This window comes from Equus quagga, chromosome 14 (assembly GCF_021613505.1).
Source record: "Equus quagga isolate Etosha38 chromosome 14, UCLA_HA_Equagga_1.0, whole genome shotgun sequence".
NCBI classification, from domain to species: Eukaryota; Metazoa; Chordata; class Mammalia; order Perissodactyla; family Equidae; genus Equus; species Equus quagga.
In genome coordinates, this window is record NC_060280.1 from 55,290,049 (window position 1) to 55,311,522 (window position 21,474).

The 21,474-nt window shown below is 36.8% G+C and overlaps 1 protein-coding gene across 1 annotated transcript in view; it reads left to right on the forward strand.

The window, feature by feature from the left end:
- The window catches only part of GRIA4 (glutamate ionotropic receptor AMPA type subunit 4), a 365,546-nt gene that overhangs the window by 244,043 nt on the left and 100,029 nt on the right, over window positions 1-21,474 (forward strand). Inside the window, exon 5 of the mRNA XM_046686080.1 lies at window positions 14,121-14,305. Within this exon, the coding sequence (XP_046542036.1) occupies window positions 14,121-14,305 (185 nt within the window). The remainder of the gene's footprint in view (window positions 1-14,120; window positions 14,306-21,474) is intronic.

Here is a 21,474-nt window from a genome sequence, read left to right on the forward strand (position 1 = left end):
AGCTATTCCACTTCTGAGTGTTTATCCAAAGAACATGAAAACACTAATTCGAAAAGATATATGTACCCCTATGTTCATTACTGCATTATTTACAATAGCCAAGACTTGAAAACAACCTAAGTGCCCATTAATGGACAAACAGATAAAAAAGCTGTTGCATATATATATATATATATATATATATATATATACACACAATGGAATGCCACTCAGCCAAAAGAAAAAAGAGACAAAATCTTGCCATTTGTAACAACATGGATGGACCTTGAGGGTATTATGTTAAGCAAAATAAGTCAGACAGAGAAAGACAAATGCTGTATGATTTCACTCATATGTGGAAGATAAACAACAATAAACAAACACTTAGATACAGAGAACAGATTGGTGGTTACCAGAGGGGACAGGAGTTGGAGGGAGAATGAAACGGGTAAAGAGGGACATTTGTAAGGTGACAAATGGAAGCTAGACTTTTGGTGATGAACATGATGTAGTGTACAAAGAGGTCAAAATATAATCATACACACCTGAAATTTACATAATATTATAGACCAATGTTACCTCAATGAAAAAAAAGATTCTTTATTACCTTGCAAAACATCTGGTTCTGAGGTCCACTGAAATAAATACACTATAAAGGTTCATGCCTGAGAATTAGACCCTTGGTAAATATCATATTCTTTAGATCACCTTCCTCTAATAGCAATCGTTGAGCTGGAATTTTTACAGGAACCTGAGACAGTGATATACTGGAAAGGATACTAGTTTAGGAGTTAGGAGACTCCTGTTTTAGTCTCTACCATACCTAGCACTTACAACTTGGTAAGTTGTTTTTGGAGGGGGGCTGGTATTCATTTCCTCAAGTTCAAGAATTTGGTCTACGTTGTCCCTAAAGTCTCTTTAGGCTGCAACGAATCAGTGAGGTCTTAGATTTGTTAGGGCAGTATGAATGCATCAGCTCTGCCTTTCCAATTGCAGAAAGAGTCTATATGCTTTACGTAAAAGATATACAGATGGCAAAGCTGACGTTCCATAACAAAATTCAGAAATCCAATTTATCCTGTCTTCTGGATACAAAACAACCCTACAGCTACAAAGAGGTGAGTCTCTGGGAAAAAATAAAAATTCATTGAACCTAGAGTTCTTCAATTTCGTAAAAAAACAAAAAAACTTTTTTTCAGATTGTACTGAAATAGTGCTTAAGGGCAGTCAATTTTCAGAAATCGCTAGAATTATCAAACATGGAAGGGGGCATCGTGAAAAGCTGATGATGTTTAAGGACGTTAGCAGTGTTTGGGGAAATATTCCATACAGATACTCATTTAACTCTTAAGTATCTATCTGCGAATAGGCACATTTTCAGAAATGGACTGTAACATATTTTCACAAGCATCTAGCACTAAAACCTTCTTAGAACAAAGACAATAGTTGAATTCAAGTATTATAATTACACTAATAACATTATGAGGCTTGAAGGAAGGAACATTTGGAGATTAAAATAGAGAACATAATGCAAACTTTATGTTTTATAAAACACATAATGACAAAATTTATACTAACTTAATTAATGTGTGGAATGCTTCATGATACCTAAACCAATAAAAATTTAATTTACTAACAACTAATTTGATAATGACTTATTGGTGTCGTCAAAATGAACCTTGAAAACTTTGAGTTTCAATCAAGGTGTCAATGGTACGTAGTAATAGATACTACGGAAAGCATAGCAGACACTAATTTACTGGCTTATTGCCACATTGTAAATATTTGATGAAAAAATGAATAATTTGATTTGACTTTCCATCCAGATAACACAAACTTGGCTCAAATTTGTTACAATTATAAAGTTGTAGACAAAAGTTTCTATATCCATTATGATTTTCAGGCAAATTTACTCTAATTAAAAATACAAGTACTTTTTGGTTTTACTATCTTAATACCTATTCAGAAAACTCCTCTACATTAAACTTTGCATCAGCAAAAGCCATTGCATACTGTGATTCAAATAGAATTTATGAAATAGTTCTATAGGATTTTGTGACTCTTTCCAGAAGGGAAGTACTTGGGCAAGCATATAGATAGATCTAAGTAGTAACTCAAAAATTTTTTCACCGGAGTTGACCTAATTCTACAATTTAACATTTGATATCCTTTCAGAGAGAAGGCGGTTGATGGTTATGTCCCGAGCAGTGCTAGGGACGACATCATTAACCAAACTTAACCACGGAGCAGCATTCACAGGCTATTGTGAAGGAAGAAACTGTATTCATTATTGTAATCTTTCTAGTGGTTGTTACATTTGGACCAAATCCCCCACAGACTGTTGGGGAGAGGGTGGCGGGGGGAAGCGGCTTCATTTCCCTGTGAACCTGGAGTTAAAGCAGCAAGCATATCTCCAACATGAATGGCAGAAGTCACAGCACTCCTTGAAAATACTCGTGGTACCAAGGAATGCTTCATAGTCAGGGATACTTCTGGGTCAAAAATGAATCCTTAATACAGGAATAAAATTAACCCAGACAGAATGGAATTAAGTGTTCATCGTATTATAGACCAACCACATCATAGAGGAGAATAAAAGGCAGACTTTAATGTTGGACAGAATGAGGCTCTACCAATTAATAGCTAAGTAATCTTGGCCAAGAACTTAACTTCTCTATCATCAGTTTCCTTTATATAAAATGAAGATACTAAAACTAATACCATGCCAGTAAAACACTTAATACAGTGTCTGTTAGGGACTAAGTAGGGCTTCAATAATTGCCAGTTATTTTTACTATTATCTTTATTACTATTAGGTTTGATCAAATAGGGGCAGGGGGCTATATGAAAAAGGAGGGATTTTTACCCTTGCCATTCAATTCAACCTAACTCTCATTGAGCTTATTTTTTCCATTGTGTAAAAGAAAACCTAAGGAAGCAAAAATGAATAAGAACTTATCTTGTATTTAAAGAGAACTAGATGGGTAAATTAGCAATTGTAATTAATATAATTCAAGATCCTTGAGATCAGTACCTGTGACTCCCTGTATACATAGCATTTTCAAAAGTAGCATATAGTGCTTACTTGATAAATAATTTAATTAATTCAGTGAGAGATGAGCTGTCATTACTGTGCAGATAGGTGTCTGTCTCATTCTTCCTTCATTATTCTTCATAGCACTTACCACCTCCTATCACTATACTATAAAAGTATTTGTGTACTTCTTTCTTGCCTGCTTCAGCCACTGGAGTGTAAGCTTCATGAAGGTAGGCACATTTTACTGTTTTCATTATTTCTGTATCTGCAGCCCCTAGAGCAGTGGCCTAGTATAAGTAGACACTCAATAAATATTCATTGAATGAAAAAATGAAAGAATGAGTAAGTATGGACTTGCTTATGAAGATCTTAAAAATAATACTTCAGAAGAAATATCAGGATTGACTTGAGATGAGGGTGGAGAAGAGTGACAAGTCTGAGAGTATCTCCTAGATTCCTGACTAAAGAGACTGGGTAAATGGCCAATAAGCAAATATGGAATTCCAGAATAAGAGTTAAGTTTTGTTTTAGTTTTTGAGAGGGTGTGGGGCGTTGAGTTATACATTGTGATTCTCCCATTTGTACAGAGTTGTAGGGAGGAATTTCTTCACCTGCCATGAATTCAGAGTACTTCCTTCAAATGGACAACAGCATTCTACATTCACTCTACCATGGGGAATGAAGATGATTTTTATTAACAGCTATAGAGCAGATTACTAGAACTAATAGAATCCTACATTAATCATCTTCATCGCATAGAAGTCAAATGTGGGCGATTAAGGAATTCAAATAATTTGCCCAGAACCATATAATTGAAATGAGAAACACAATTTTTGCAGCTGAAAGGTGAGTCTACCACTGAACCCGTCATTTGTCACCTGGCATGCTGTCCCAGAAAACACTCTTTATTTAGATGATCACCTCAGTGTCATTTCCCCATGAAATAAATTTAATAGTGAGTAATCAAATGTATTCACTCACCCAGTAGCTGACGTGAGTTTACAATTACTTCTTGGAATTGAGCTAGCCTCAGTGGGATAGAAAAATTAGGCTAATCATATGGTGAATACTTACTTCATCCCGTGTTTGTTCCTGCTAGGAACAGAAATTGTCTCGGTAATTGTATGCAAATCCTTTCACCAGAATCATCCTGAGAAAATTATCTACTGCTACTCCTTTTCTAAAGAAAAGACAAAAGTAATATTTTAAAATATCACTTCCAAATCAACCAAAATGAATGGTTTGGGCTAGTGTGTATAAAAGCCAGATCCAAATTAACATTATTTACAGTACACAGTTCAGCATGTGAATATTACAGGCTGATATTTAATATGTTGTGGAACCCTTCTGTGTGTTTTGTTGTTAGTGATGGCTTTCATGATTAATTAATGAGCTCTATTGGACTCAGACTTCAACACAGGCTAGAATAAATTAACTGGTCTTTTCATTCCTTGTAGAGCATTGGCTATCTTGCATCTTCAACCAATGAACCAGCTCTTCAGCGTTAGCTGAGGATTTGTTTTTACAAACCTAAAGTACTCCTGTTTTTATCATGCAGAATAGAGTACTTTCTAAAATGGATTTCACACTTCCTTGAATTCTGAGTTTTTTGAGGCTTATTTTAGCCTTTATTAATGACTCAAGATGGTTGCTATGAAGACTGATAATGAAAACTCTAGAGCCATTTCCAGGGATACCCTGAGGACTTGCTGAGATGTCCAGGGCTCTTGGCACCAGCACCTCAAGACCTCTCTCTGCCCCAGTTTGGGAGTTTTTGCATTTACCTGCCACATTCTTCCAGGGTCTATATGTATAAATTAAGTAGTTTTCAGATCTCGCTAATCCCAAGCTCTAGCTTGAATCATAAGACACTGCTGAAATTTGAATATTTTGGACTAAGAGAAATGGCAATCTTATATGGTTCTACCTGATCCAATGAAAAATCTCCTGACTCTTACATAGATAAGTACAGAATGAGGGACCAAGTATAGAATATAGAGAAAACCAAACAATGGACATTCTCCTTTCTTTCTGTTTTATTTTTTTTCAGCATTAATCTAGATCGGAGGAGTTATTGAATTACACTTGGATTAATTTTAACAGCCTCCTATTTGAATTCTCTTTCTTCCCTCTCTTTCTACTTGAATCCATCATTTCCACCATATCAAGCTAATATGATGGAACCGATTTTAGAAATCTGTCTCTTCCCTGCTCCAAAGCCCCAAGTGTTTCCTTGTTGCCAATGGAGTAAACTTGAACTTTTAGTACTTACTTATTCAAAAGCACTTACTGAGTGCCTTTTAGATGCCAGGCACTCTTCTAGCACAGCGAACAAACAAAAGCCTTGCCTTCATGAGCTTACCTTCTAGTGGGGGAAATAGACAATAAACAAGATAAGTGAATAAAATATATAGTACATTAGATGCTGGTGTTAGGGAGAAAAAAACACGGAGAAGGGAAGTAGGAAATCTAAGGACAAGGGATAAAGTAGCCTAGGATGGCCTCACTGAAGAGGCAAAGACCTAAGGGAAATGAAAGAGTGAGCCTCACACATTTATCTTGGGGAAAGCATTCCAGAGCAAAAGCCTGAGGCAGGAACATACCTGGAGGGTTGTTGTGCCTGCAAAGAGGCCAGTGGCCTGTGATGTTTGTGAGAAAGCAGTAGAGGAGGTCAGAGATGTGGGGCTGTGCAGGCCACTGTAAGGAAGCAATGAGAGGGTTTTGAGCTATGCGTGATATGACCTGGCTAGCTTGTACCCATGCTGTAAATAGTCTGAAGCAGGCAAAAGCAGAGCAAGGACATCAGTAAGACCATTGCAATAATCCACATGAGAGGTGATGGTGGTTTGGACCTGGATGGTGGCGGTGGAGATGGGGAGAAATGATCAGATTCTTGATATATTTTGAAGATAGCACCGATAGACTATGCTAAAAGATGAGATGTGTTTGTGAAAGAAAGAGAAAGGTTGATGATGACTGTTATTTAAAGACCTTCGCAGCATAGCCTCAACCTTCCTTTCCAGTTTCATCTCCTGCATCTCCACACTCATTAAAGTGTGGTGGGAAAGTGTTTAGACTTGAGAATAGAAAGCCTGAGTCCAAATCATAGCTCTACCACTTATTTGGGTTATGATTTGATATAAATCACATAACCTATCTCTATCTCTGTTTCTTCACCTATAAGGTGAGGATAATAATTCCTACTTCACAGGGCTCTTATGGGGTCCAATTGTATTGTAAAATAATAAGCATAATATAGTTTATGAATCCACTACTCCAGCAAACTAGTCTATTAACTATTAATAATCTATTGAGTATTCTTTGAACTTCCTGCCTCTCTGCCTTTGCCTTATGTTTCAGTTATTCCTTCCTCTTCACCGTCTTCACCCATCAAACCCTCCCCATCCCCTAAGGACCACACTACAGTCTGTGTCATTCTCCCTGCAGTGAAGTCCTCCTTGAAGGAGTCTATCCCTCCTCTCAACTCAATACTTTGTTTTCCCAAAGTGTTGGCATATTGAATACGTTTAACATGCAAAATTAGGTCTTAAGTAATTTGAATGCTTAATATGAGACAAACATTAGTCTTGTGCCTGCTAATTCACAAATCTATAATTTAATCACGTTAGGAAGATACAATTGTGGCATTTTGTGCAAGTATGAATTGTGAAATTTATATGGTGTGATACAAAAAATAGATAAAATCAAAATTATGAATTTTTAGATAGTATGATGCAAAAAATAGATAAAATCTCAACTTGTGAGCAAAATAATAACTGTATAGAAATTATGCTAGACGTTTATTCTAATTAGGAAATTAGTCTTTAGTTATTTGAATCTAAAGCTATGCAAATTTTTCAAGAATGGCTTCTTTGCATAAAAAGAGTTTGCCTTTTATAATAATATTATAAAAAGATATTGATAAGGGGTCTGGCCCCATGGCTGAGTGGTTAAATTTCCACACGCTCTGCTTCAGTGGCCCCAGTTTGCAGATTTGGATCCCAGGTGTGGACCTACTCCACTCATCAGCCATGCTGTGGAGGCATCCCACATACAAAGTAGAGGAAGATTGGCACAGATGTTGGCTCAGGGCTAATGTTTCTCAAGCAAAAGAAAAAGGAGGAGGATTGGCAACAGATGTTAGCTCAGGTCGAATCTTCCTAACCAAAAAAGAAAAAATGATAAGAGTAAAATAATTAAAAAATAAATATATATTGATAAATACCCATAGTGCTGAGGAGATTAAAAAAATAGCTAAAGGCAAACTTAAAAGATATCCAGTTTATTCTCAGGGAATATTCAGACTCTACAGACATGGTCTCTAGAAAAATTGATGTCTGTAACGCGGGAGAAAAACAGATTTCTGAAACCTGGGTCAGAATTTAACATACTGCTTCGGGTGACGGAGGAGGTGGCTGAAAGCACTGCATCATCACAAGTCAATCGACACCTGAAATCCAAAGAGAAAAACATGCTTCTCTGGGAGATCAAAAAAGACCTAAGAGGGGCCAGCTGGTGGTACAGTGGTCAAGTTCTCTCATTCTGCTTTGGCGGCCTGGGGTTCGCCAGTTCAGATCCCAGGTGTGGACCTAGGCACCGCTTATCAAGCCATGCTGTGGCAGGCATTCCACATATGAAGTAGAGGAAGATGGGCACAGATGTTAGCTCAGGGCCAGTCTTCCTCAACAGAAAGAGGAGGATTGGCAGCAGGTGTTAACTCAGGTCTAATCTTCTTCAAAAAAGACCTAAGAGTTCCTTCTGAAAACAGAAGTAAAATGACCACCAGTAGAACAGATGATGGTTATGCTAAATCCTCCTTCTCTTTATCCCTTATGTTTCTTCAGTCAACAAATTGATTTATTCTGCCTCCTTAATCTAGAATCTACTCTCCTTTCTCTATTATCTCTCACCTGGATTACCTCAAACTCCTTGCCTCCTAACTGGTTTTCCCGTTTCTTGTGTTACTTTCATCTATGTATTTTCCCCACCTCAGCTAAATGATCCTTCTAAAATAAATTCAGTCTTATCACTCTCTTCTTAAAACCCCGGAAAATAAAGACCAAAGTTTGTAATACAATAGAGAAGGCTCCTGTGATATGTCCCTCGCCTGCTTACCTCTCCAGTCTTTGAAGCTCTTCCTAGAGTCCACACTAATTCTCCACACACACCCCTTGTTCTTCCAAATGCACAAGATAAACTAAAGTATTAGAAGTTCCTGAATGTGAGCTGCCATGCTCCTTATTACCTCTGAGCCTTTTAACATCCTGATTCCTCCCTGTGAATTTCTCATTGATTTATTCACGCATTCAAACAGTTCTGTGCTGAGCATCTACTGAGTGCCTGGTAGACTAGGTACTGAGCACAGAAGTAGTCCCTACCTTCATGAAGCCTACAGTATAGTTGGGGGGGGGGTTGGGGGGGCAGATACACTAATCACATCGTCACTTAAATATATAGTTAGAAACTGGTTAAAAAATTTCTAAAATAAATGTACAGAAAGTGATAAGAGCTTATATGAGGGGGAAGTGATCTAGTCCTGGAATAAGTCATGTCTGAGATGAGATCTGAAAAATGAATAGAAGGTGAAAGTGGAAGGAAATAATCTTTTAAAGAGATGCATGGTACTTGCTAGAACACCTGAGAAGGCCAGTGCTGCCAAAGGGTAGAAAGCAAGGAGGATTGTAGTACAAAGTGAGGCTGAAAGAGAGGGAGAGGACACCTGTGACCAGATTTTGGTATGCATCTTAAAAGCGTAAGAAAACACTGAAGGCTTCATGCAAGGAAGTGTCGTGGACTTTCTGTCTACAAAGATCAATTTAGTTGCCTTATAAACAAGTGAATTTAGGGATTAAAGGGCCCAACCATTCTTTGTACTAAAATAAAATTCTCCAGTGGCCTGGTTCTAGAAAAGCCCAAGAGAAATAAGACAAAGCAGTGTTAGGGCATTCCTGAGAGGAAGTGTTTAGTATCTTGGCTCTGTGGCAAATGATTGGCAATACTTGCTGTATGCTTATATTAATCAGGGTTAAGTTCAGTCGCAACTGACAGAAAATTTTATAGATTTAAGGATTCAGATTTCCCTATAAGATGCCATCTGAACAATGCAATGTAGGGATGGGAGACAATAAATGTTACTGTCAGAAAATACAAGAGGCCTTAGGGAAAATCTAGGACCCAGAATGACCATCTTTGAAGATGGATTTTCTCTTTTTACTCTTGACTGTAGAAAAGGGAAAACCCAAGACATTCCATCTTCCCTCAGGTTCACATGTACGGCTTCAAACTGCATATGGTGGAAGAACTTTACTTATTTTCCCTATGTGCTTCTTGAACTATGGCATAAATGCATGATATAATCACAGCTGCAGATAATTTTATCTTTTATATTATTATTACATTATTAATTATATATATATTAATACTATATATATGTGTTTATATATAGTATATATATTAAGACTAATATATTATTATAATATTCTTATTGCCAATACCAGCTGCTATACTGGCCACTCTGCATGCTGAGACCTGAGAATCCAAACTGAAGCCTTTGAACACATTATTTCAGTATCTAAGCTGCTTTGGAAAGAGTCCAAACTAAATGATTACTAAATCTGCTCTACAGCTCCAGCATGGTGGTACTAAATGCGGTGAGGATTACAGAATCCGATTCCTCTGTCTGCCTGAGGTTAATACACAGCATGAAGTAAACTTCCAGACATACACACTTTTCACTTCAAATGTACTCGTTTCAGATGCCAGTAATTGTGCCAGACCAGAGAAATCAATGGTGTAGTAGTGGGGGTACCTGCGTAGCAGTTCACAATATTAATGAGAGAGGCTTTAATTTGAGTAAGTACAGGCTGCTGCTCTCTCCCTTTGTCACTCCTCCTTTTTAAGTTCAACAGCTCCCCATGAAACAGATCCAATCTCTCCTTCCCAAACCAATTTCCCTGACCTAGATGTTTCTTTATCCCGTAGTCATCATAATGGTATACCTTTCATCCCATTACTTCATGATCCTGATGACATTCCTTGATAATTTCTAGGTTCTTACTTCATCTCAATTTCTTGTTCCTCTAAAACATGACTTCTATGGCCCAGCCCCAGTGGCCTAGTGGTTAAGTCCGGTGTGCTCCACTTCAGTGGCCTGGGTTCAGTTCCTGGGCAGCACAGCCCTACACTACTCATCTGTCAGTGCCGGTGCTGTGGTGGCTCACATACAGAAAGAGGAAGATTGGTAGTGGATGTTAGCTCAGGGCAAATATTCCTCAGCAAAAAAAAGAAAAGAGAGAGAAAGAAGGAACAATAAATATGACTTCTATACCCAACATTCCATGGATGCTTCTCCTGTTGAGTGCATCAATGACCTTCTAATTGAAAAGCTTTATGGGGGGCCTGCTGGTGGCATAGTGGTTAAGTTCACGCATACCACTTCAGCATCCTGGGGTTCATGGGTTTGGATCTTGGGTGCGGATCTAGCACTGCTCATCAAGTCATGGTGTGGCAGCATCCCACATAAAAAAGAAGAAGATTGCCACAGATATTAGCTCAGTGACAATCTTCCTCAAGCAAAAAGGGGAAGATTGGCAACAGATGTTAGCTCAGGGCCAATCTTCCTCACAAAAAACAAAAATATTATGGGCACTTTTCTGTCCTTATCTAAGTGAAGGTTTTCTACACCGTATGGATACCTCCCTTCGTTTTGAAATTCTTTCCATCCTGACATAAATTTCTCCTGATTTTCCTCCTGCTCCTCTGTGTACAGAAAGTTGAACCAAATAACTCTTGCAAAAGAGGACATCAGATAAATAAGCTCAGCTTGTGTTGCTAGCAGCCACATGTCTGGAAGGTACTACTCATCCAAAATAGGTCAATATCCATGAATGATATAAAAAGTGTTGATGTGTAAGGATGCAGTAGCTCAAGACTGCATACAACACTATGATTCTATTTAGCATAATTGATAATATCGTTACATGACATAACATTTTTAAAAAATTGTATGTGTAATTGATACTGTTCTTCAATAACTATGAAAAAGCCTTTAATTACTTACTGTAACCCAGTAATGACATCTTGTCCATGGTATCCTCTCACTGCTATTCTAGTAGAATTATTTTTGTTCTTTTGGAGCTATTTATACAATACCATATAATTTGTATAATTGCAAGTTACCTAAGTATCAGTTTGGTTACATCCTTAATTCCTTGTAGAGACAAGAATCATGTCTTTGTTTATCTTGGCACACCTTAAAGAATCTTGGATGTAGTAGGTTTTCAATAAATTATATTGAATTAAAATGCCAGCCAGCTCTTTAAAGGAGAAGCAAGATTGAAAAGATCCTTTACGATACTGGATTCTCCATTAGTCTTGTGATTTTCCCCTAAACCTGCGGTGTTCATTTTCTGGCCAGCAATGTTGCACTGCAGATTTTCTAATAACTAGAAGATACAAATCACAGCCAGATGTAGAATTAGTATGACTTGACTTGTGACTTTCTAGTTTATATAACAACTGAGTTACATAATCATAGATTCAACAGTGGTATTTTCTCCGAGTTACAATATGCTGTCAACTAACTTGACAAATAAATAAGAGACACATATCTGAGTAGCAATGAATAAGAGCATACCAAAATCAAACATAGCTGAGAAAAGAATCCAGTTTTCCAACCAGGCTCTGGAACTCTACCTGCATGTCCTTTGCACTGCATTAAAAAGATGCCGTTTATTTCTGACAATGATTAATGGTTTTTTCAGGCAGCCAACTTTCTTTGCCATTTAACAAAAATTGTGTCCTGTGCTTTTGTCTTATTTCAATTCGTGTCCTGTGTAAGACTGAAAAATCAGATAATGAAATGTTGAACTTGAATTATAATTTTGTGTGCATAGTAATTTTGAAAGCATGAATCTTTCAACATCTGTCATGCAACTGGGAACATATATAAATTGTAACAGAAGATGCATAGCTCTATATTATGTAAAAGTCCTGTAGACAGGAAAATAACCACCTGGATGCTGAGTACTGACATGAAGCCTGATAACCACATGATACCAAAAAAAAAAAAGGTAATATCTAAAGAACCATGCCAAGCTGTGAATTGATCCCAGGAAGCAGGAAGACTACTTCGATGTGTGTGGCCAATATTTATCATTTTTACAACACTAAAAAAATCAACCAAACAAAAAGTCTTTGGATTATTTTGGTATAACAATAAAGGTGAACGAGGAAAAGTCAAATGTCAATTGGTATTTTTAAAAAGAACATGTTCATAGGTGTCAAAAATGAATAAAAGGAACATTGACTCACTTACTATCAAAGGGCAAGTCCCAGTAAAAGAACAAACGAGGCGTGAACACGTGCATTAAGATAAGGCACAGACCGTCCTGTTACATATGCTTCGAACAGGAAACCGGGGAAAGAGTACTGGGATTGGAGCGGGTGGAGGGAACTAGGTAAGATTTGAAAAGATGATTACAGGCAAACATTACAAAAGGAAAGACTAAATGGAGCAATAGATATACCAGAATAATTATATAGTAATTAACATGCCCTCTTTTTTTCCTCTTTGGGGAATTTTTTTTGTTTAAATAAAAATGAATCCTGACTGCCACAGTATTTCATTTGGCAGGATATCAGGTAATTTATATTTCAAATATGATCTCATCATCAGTTCCATCTGTTGATAATAACTGAGTATCCATTATGTTTGAAACTCTGACTTGCAGAAAACATACCTAAAAATCAAAATTCTTGAATCTGAGGGACTCAAATAGCAATCAGAAAATGGAATAAATGTGCTCTTATCTTGCAAACGCAGTGTATTCATTTTAAGTCTTCACTTTTAATCCACCCAGCTCTCTACTCTAATTCCAGAGACCCAGGGAGGGGAGAAACCATAGGCAGCTGGTATAGAATGAGCTCAAATAAGTGTTAGACCTTCTTAAAGAGGACTAACTTATTTTTTATGCTAAGCCACAAGGGGAAAAAGTAATTGGCTGATGGGCTTTGATCCTAACCAATCCTTGTTTACAGGCAACTTATAGATTCAAAGACTCTTTCCCTTTCTCTCATATACCAATTCAAAGCTGAGAGCTGGAAAAAGTAAGACTTCAAGAAAATGTTGACATGAAGAAATACTCCAAGTGCTGGGTTCATGAATTTGCCCCTTCTTCCTTAAACCAGATACTAAGATCTGTGACTTCCCTTCCACAAGCAGAGCGATCTGAACCAAGAACAGGGTAGAAACCATCCCATTCTTCCTGGAAAGCTGTTTCCGTCTAATAAACACCCCTCCGTCTTCAGCAATCTTGGATGCACTTTCTCAACCTTCAAGATCCAGTTCAAGTTGTTTTCCCTCCGCGGTGTTTTTCCTTGTCCCATCCAGGCAGATTTAACCAAACCTTCCCTTGGGCCAACACTTCACCTTGAGTACAGCTCCCATTACACTTTTTAGAGCTGAGTTGCATTTGTTTCTTTAAATGTCTGTCTCCTCTACCAGATTATGAGTTTGAGTGCCCAGTGCTTCACCTAGTGGTCATTCAATTCACCGCCAATCCTATCAAGAGAGGAAAAGTTAAACAACACCTTCTCCATTTACACTAATGGGTCCTCAATAAATACCGTTATTCTGTTTCTTTTACATCTTCTCTTCCATGGTTGAAGCCAAAAATGACGTTACTGCCTTGCTCAAGGAGAGAGTCAAAAGAGTTGTTTAAAATTAATTCTTGCTAGTGAGTAAAATAACGAAAGGAGTTTATGAAATTGTTATTGACTACAGGTGGTGCTGGATTTGGTTTTTGTTTATCTCATCAAAAATGTGTCTAGAGCAGTGTAATAACCTCCAGCAGAGAGATTTTGAGAGCTTGCTCACAGTATGATGTTGCTACTTCATTCAAGCCATATTTAAGGGATGTTGCCGTAAGTAAATAAAGCAAGAACAAATGATTCAGAAATAACCACTCAGATTTTTAAATTTCTAAGCATTCGTTGTATATTTTGGAACATAAAAATGTTGATGGAGACTCAATGCCTGCATAAGTTATTAAAAAGGAGTAAAGCATGTTTTTAGTAACCCTTCTGGATTTTTTTTCCCCAATAGGATACTCGATACTTCAAGCTATTATGGAAAAAGCAGGACAAAATGGTTGGCATGTCAGCGCTATATGTGTGGAAAATTTTAATGATGTCAGCTATAGGCAACTTCTAGAAGAACTCGATAGAAGACAAGAGAAGAAATTTGTGATAGACTGTGAGATAGAGAGGCTTCAAAACATATTAGAACAGGTAAGTCCTGGATTTTATATTATTATTAATCTAGACCTTCTACCAAAAAAGTTGACCTTTGATTTACTTGTCCCCATCAATATCTTCTTCCAACCATTTAGTCCGAAGTGTGGAGTTGGGGAGATTCATTCCATGATTTATCTCCAAGACTAAATTATAATCCTCTATCACCAAAAGCCATTTTGGTTCTTAGGTCTCAATGCAATTAAAAGTACTGTTTCTCAGGGTCAGCCTGGTGGTGTTGTGGTTGAGTTCGCATGCTCTGTTTCAGCAGATGAGGGTTCGCAGGTTCAGATCCCGGGCACGAACTTAGCACCGCTTGTCAAGCCACGCTCGCTATGGAGTCATCCCATATAAAATAGAGGAATATTGGCACAGATGTTAGCTCAAAGACAATCTTTTTCAAGCAAAAAGAGGAAGATTGGCAACAAAGGTTAGCTCAGGGCCAATCTTCCTCATACACACCGCAAAAAGAGCACTATTTCTCACACATGTTTATGACATATAATAGAAAGGACCTTTCTAATGAATTATCAAGAGCTCTTGGCCTCCTATTTTCATAAACATTAATTCTGAAGATTAATGCCATCTAAAATATTAGAAAATTTTAATATTTGTGACTATGTGCTTTTTCTAACCTTTAGAAAAATAGCTACATGAGAATAGCAACACGCATTATTAAAGTGAGTAAATAAAAGAGAATTAGGTGGTATACTCTCTATAGCATATTTTCTTCTAGATATAAATACATTATCGTCACAGTGAAGATGATTTTCAACTCTCTTGATAAAGGAAGAAGCCTTGAATAAATCTTTCAATAAATATTTGTTGATTGGTTTGAAACAGACAGGCAAAGATAAAATTGACCTTTGTCATTGCATTAAGTGATAGGAAAATATCATCAAATAATGGATAACATTTGCTTTCTCCCTAACCCTGCATATCTTGATAAAGCCTTGAAAAGCTGTATTTGGCCAAAATTGCAGTGAATGAATGCCATCTAGTGGTTTTAGAAATGTTTGCTCATATTTATCCACAACATGTTAGGTTGGCTAGACAATGTGGTAGCATGTTTTGTTGATTACTTTGCTATATATAATTTATCTGCATAATTATATAACTTGATTTGTAGTAGTAAACTTACCAAGTTGGTGATTTATTTAGTAGAATAACTTAAGTACTCAACTATAGAAATCAAAACCAAAACATATTTCAGAGATTCTTCCTTAATATCAAAGGACACTAAATCGGATGCCTTAAGTTTCCTTTCTCAACTACATTAGAATTTCTAAAAGTCAAAAGTAAAAAAGTTATGATATTTCTTTTAAAAGTCTAGAGAAGCAAGACTATACTGTAAGAGGAAATGACAAAATATTCACCTCCTGTTATCCTTTTATAGAAGAAAAAGAAAACCACTTGATTGAAGAAATATGTTTATGTTATATTGGAAAATATGAATTATAAACCTTTACATCGCTCATGTTTACTCCTGAGGGAGTCCAAAAATCATTGTTTGCAGTTATTCAAAGTATATGAAGTTTTTTAATGTGTATTTACGGAAACCAAGGAAAAACTTTCTTACTTTCTCAAGCAAGACAGTCACTTCAGCTCAAGCTCCTATTCTCTCCCTCCCACTCCCACCTCTGTGTTGAGAGTTTGGGTTGTTTGATCTGAACAACAGAAGCTTTGTAAATAACTCCTCATGAATCCCACAGAGCAGTCAATTCTAAGAACCGCCTGGATTGCCAAGTTCCTGTCGGAGGGCGAGTGAGGCTCAGAAAGACCCTCCACTTAGCACCTGTGCTTAAAGGATGGCGTCTGGAGAAGGCAATTGAGTGTCGAAAGCACACTGATCCATTTCAGAGGCTTAGCTGGTTTCTAAGAAGAAAATCGGCACACCTGAGGGCTTTGGATAAACTCTTTGTATAAGCCTTAAATAAGCTCTTGCTAAGGGAACTGGACATCTTTTTTTGTCATTTCAAAGAAATGATTTTCCTTTTTTTTTTCCAGCTTTTTTGAGATATAATTAACATATAATATTGTGTAAGTTTAAGGTGTACAATGTGATGATTTGATATACTAATATATTGTGAAATGATTCCCACAGTACGGTTAGTTAACACCTCCATCACTTCACATAATTCCTGTTTCTTTTTTGTGGGGAGAGCATTTAATATCTGCTCATAGTAACTTTCAAGTATATAATACAGCGTGATTAACTATAGTCCATGATATACATTAGATCCCCAGAACTTATTCTTTTAATTAGATGTTTGTACACTTTGGAAACTTGAGTGTCTATCTTTTCTATTCTTTTTGCTGAATTCTAAAGAGTTTCTTTTCCATCTTGACTGTATAGTAATAAGACTAGTAAATAGACCTTTGTCCCTTTAAAATGCCTCTCAGGGATAAATCTCATAAATTGTAACAAAGTCTACCGTATTGTGAGAATATAATGTACTCTTAAGTGTCCTATAAAATTTCTTGCCAGGAAAAGTTGTTTTCTGATTAAAATCTGATTTTTTTTTTTTTTTTGCTATCTATCTATCTATCTAATTCTTTTTTTTGGTGAAGAAGATGGGACCTGAGCTGACATCTGTTGCCAATCTTCCTGTTTTTGCCTGAGGAAGATTGCTCCTGAGCTAACATCTGTGCCAATCTTCCTCTATTTTGTATGTGGGATGCTGCCACAGCATGGCTAGATAAGCAGTGTGTAGGTCCACACCCAGGATCCAAACCCATGAATCCTGGGCCACCTAAGTAGAGCATGCGAACTTAACCACTACACCACCGGGCCAACCCCGTTTGCTATCTATATTTTAATTCGTCACAGCTCTAAGCAAAATCACTTTTAATGTTTCTTGGTTTTGCTCTTGACTCATCTAAACACAAGAGCTAATCCAAACTTCGTCAGGAATTTGTACATGTACTTCAATTCCTCTATGTTTCAGTATCCTTTTTAATAAATTGAAATAATAAAAGAAAATAATTTCAAAGAATCAATCAAAGCGTTTTTTAAAAAGTTAAATGCTAAATAATCCTGATCAGAAAAATACCTTTAAAAAAAGTAGACCTCTCTCATAACATGGTGAAATTAATACAGTGAAGATAAGGGGATGTGTTTGTAAATTTCTATAAGGATGGGCACGTTTTATATTCATATTATGGTGGCATGCTGTCAATAATTACTTCGTTGACATTTTAATTTGTACCAATTTTCAAAACATAATGGAAATAGCTCACACAATTTTCTCTCAAAATATGTTAATGGACAACCATGGTTAGAGAAGCACTTCATCTTCTATACATGTTTTCCAAATTATTTTTATGCCATGAACTAATTTGTTCTTACAAATGGATTGCTATTTAAAATAGCAGTTAGCCCTATACTCATTCAAACATTTCAAAATATAAACTCCAAAACAAGTATTTGAAAATGTAGTTTAAGGTATACTGATTTTTCCACCCTAAATTACACCATAGGAAAAATGGAAGAATTTATGTAAATATCACCCACTGAGCTATTTAAGGCAATAGAAACATAACAAAACTACAAAGTTACATTTATCATCATTTTGTTGGTATGAGGCTCTAATAAAACAAATTGCGTTTTTGGCTTCTAAATCCAGTGGGCAATTTAGTCCTCTCATGTGCAGGAAAAAACTAAAAAGAAACTTACTTACAACTAAAAGTACTTTTTAAGTGTTTATTGAATTTGCAGTCAATTATTGATAGAGTCTCAATTTTTATTTAAATTAATACAACCCTTTTGGACACTAGCGTTATTCATCTCACTTATTTTTCTTCCTCTAACTATACATCAATTATTTCATAGAATAATTCACCATAGTTTAATATAGCTGGAAGCAAATGAATTGTGTTCCTGTCTAAATCAGTAGTTTACAGTGTGAGCCTTTTTATGTATTATTTTATTTCACACATATCCATTAACTTTAAATCCTGAACTTGATTCCTTGCAAAGATTCTCTAGGGACTCTATCCAATACCTTATTATTGGACATTGATGTACCAGAATTTGATTTACATGTTTAATCCAGTAGCAAAAAAGCAACAGTAGGCTTGGTCTTAACTGTCTTTCTGGCATCAAAAATTATTTGAGCAAAATAGCACATAAGGCTAATGGTTGCTCACACATTTTATTCCACCATGAAAAAATCCAAGGGTCATGCAGCTAGATTTCAGTGTACCTTTCGTCAGTGAAACCCTCCCCTTGTGAACACCCAATTCATCCTCTGGAATACAGTCATTATACTGGGCGCTGGGAAGGCCTGTACTCTCTTCTACCTCTTTCTTTGATTAATTGACTTACATCCCCCAAATTGTAATGTTTCCAAAAAAGATGAGTGTTTTCACATTTTGGGAGATGGATAAGCAATCTTTAGTTCTTTATTTTTAGAAAGTAAAGGGAATAACTTAATGCCTACTATTCTTCTCTTCCTCATTTTAAATAAGGAGCATTGGGCTGAGATGATCTTGAAAAATGCTACTCACTCTAAAAGTCAATAATACTGCTTCCAATGAAGACTTCCTGATAATTTCATTTGATCCTGAAGCAATAGATAATTTTACACATGGGATACCTTGAAAAGAAGCATGAAGTAAACCTCAGTCAAGTGACCTTTTCTGTATATTCACTCATTGTACAAATATTTATTGATGTTCTGCTGAAGATAAACAGATGTGCACAACAGATACATTTTCTATCCTACCTAGTAACTCTTTAAACCAAAAGCATTTACTAAAATCCTGCTTAAATATATCTTTTCCTTTAGAAATACAGTACATAGAAGGTGATCGAGAATCTCATAATGTCTCAGAGATTTTGCTATAATTGCCAGTTCCTGTTGAATATATGACGACATCAAAGGTATTAGATTGAGAACTTGATTAACATTAGCCCTAGGACACACTATGGGTGTATTTAAGGAATATAACCAAGTATTTATCGGGAGAAGATGTCAAGGACTGACCTTACAATATGAAATAGTTCTTTATCAAAAGGATGAAGAAATATGGCCCTGCAATTGGCTCACAGGTATCTCAAACTGCCTCTTTATTGCATACCTCAAATTTCACTGGTGCCCCTTCCAGCAGTATTCCCAGTTTCACTATGTAAATGGGAAATTTGGTGTCCCATTAGACACAGTGTGCATCTCAGATAATTGGCAAACCCAGTGACCTTCTCATACTGTTTGCAAATTAATCAAAAAAGCCTAAAACTCATGGCAGATCTCTCAGAGAATTATTACGTCACCAAATGAAGCCAGTAATCCTACCTCAGGGCACAATCAATTAGAAAGAGGAAAATTCCTCACAGACAGAAATGTGGCCACTTGCACACAAGTGGTGACATGTGGCTATGGCCCCAGTTAACTTATTCTAAGTCAGAGGCTGCCTCCTTGTCTAGCACCACCTAAGTGAGATTTCAGAGCTCAGAGAGGATGTTTGACAAGTTGCCAAATGTGTAGCAATGCTGATTAACAGATAAAAACATTTAAGTTTTAATTTGCAAAATCTTTTGTATTCTCTAACATAAGGAATTGTACTAAATTTAGAACTCTACCTGGTCCACCTCCACTCCCAAAAGCATCTCTGACACTCAATAAGCACCAAAAAGAGCCAAAGGTGTAAAGACCCTGCCTCTGAGGACACAGCTGGTGAGTCATTGTCTAGAAGGAAAGGAGTGTTTTAGTTGCTGGCTAATGGCCATAAGATCATTTTCTTCACACTAAAACCAAAAACACCTCAAAAACAAAAGTGTAAGAGACAGAAGAGACAAAACGAAGCACAAAGAGAAAAGGAAAGTTAGCTTCAGCTATGAAGAGTTGCCACTACAGAAGCGATCTGATAATTGGAGATAATTTCTTTGATTACTTACATCTTCTGTGGAAGGGTTAGGCCATAGACTTTCTGACAGTAGGAATGAGCCAACAGTAGTAGATGGGACAATTCTCTACTCCATTCCTCACATATTCATTCATTCAATATCTATGTGGCAGACATCATTCCAGGCACCGCAGGGCTGCTCAAAGATGAGGAAAACATGGTCGCTACACTGGGGATGCTTATATTCAAGCTGGGAACTCAGAAGCTCGAATAAAAAGTCATAAGACAATTTGATGCGTTTAGAAACAAAAATAGTACAAAATGTATCAGGAACCCAGAAGATGTGGTGACTAAGTACAATTGAGACGGTCAGAAATACTTCACAGAGAAAATAGAAATTTAAATTGAAAATGCATTCGCTTTTCCCAGGAACAGAAAAAGGGTAAGAGTATTCCAGACAGAAACCTCCTTGCAAAGGCAAAGAAGTCTGGAAAAGCTCAGGAGGTGGAGACTCGTTCTATGTGATAAAAACTCGGTTGGAGCAAAAGTAAAACTTGGAGTGGGGAGCTAATCAAAGATGAAGCTGTGAAGATCAGAGGTAGCAGGAATATGGACTATGTAGTTTAGCTATTACCTATTAGCTATCCTTTGTATTGCATTGGTTAAGCTATCTGTCTTTGCTGTGAAATCTTACCTCCATGAGAGCAGGGTCAATGTTTATTATTTATCAATATATCCCCAGTGATATAAAAGGGTATCAAAAAATAATTATTGAACAAATAAAAGTCTGAATGAGTTTCACTTGAAGACACAGGCAGGAGATATCTCTTTTATGTGTTTAAGGGAAGAGCAGCCAGTAGCCCTTGAAGTTTCTGAAGGTGAGGCCTCAATTATCTGAGACGCTTTCTCATCGAGAATATCTGCCCCACCACAGAGGATGGGACATCTGGGTTTTTCCAGGGTATGTTGTCCAGGCTGAAAAAAGCACAAGAGTTTCATTGCCATATATTAAAGCAACAATGAGTGAGATGCAAAGGGAATAATTCAGGCACTCAAAGAAATTACTACTGCAGAGAAATGTCCGCGATTTCCCGCACTGCAGAACTGGCAGAGGTCACTGCTTTTGCCACAGTATAAAGCTGCTTTTGCATATGGGGCTGTGCTCAGTCAGGAGCTGCAACAAAGTGAGAAGAAACTTAAAAGACGTGAGGTTATGTTTAAAAGAAGGTGAATTTTACTGCTTTAATCTTACTCTTTAGCTGAATTGATTTGAATGTGCAAGTCCCATTATGAGGCACTGAGTTTGTTATTTTCATAGAAAA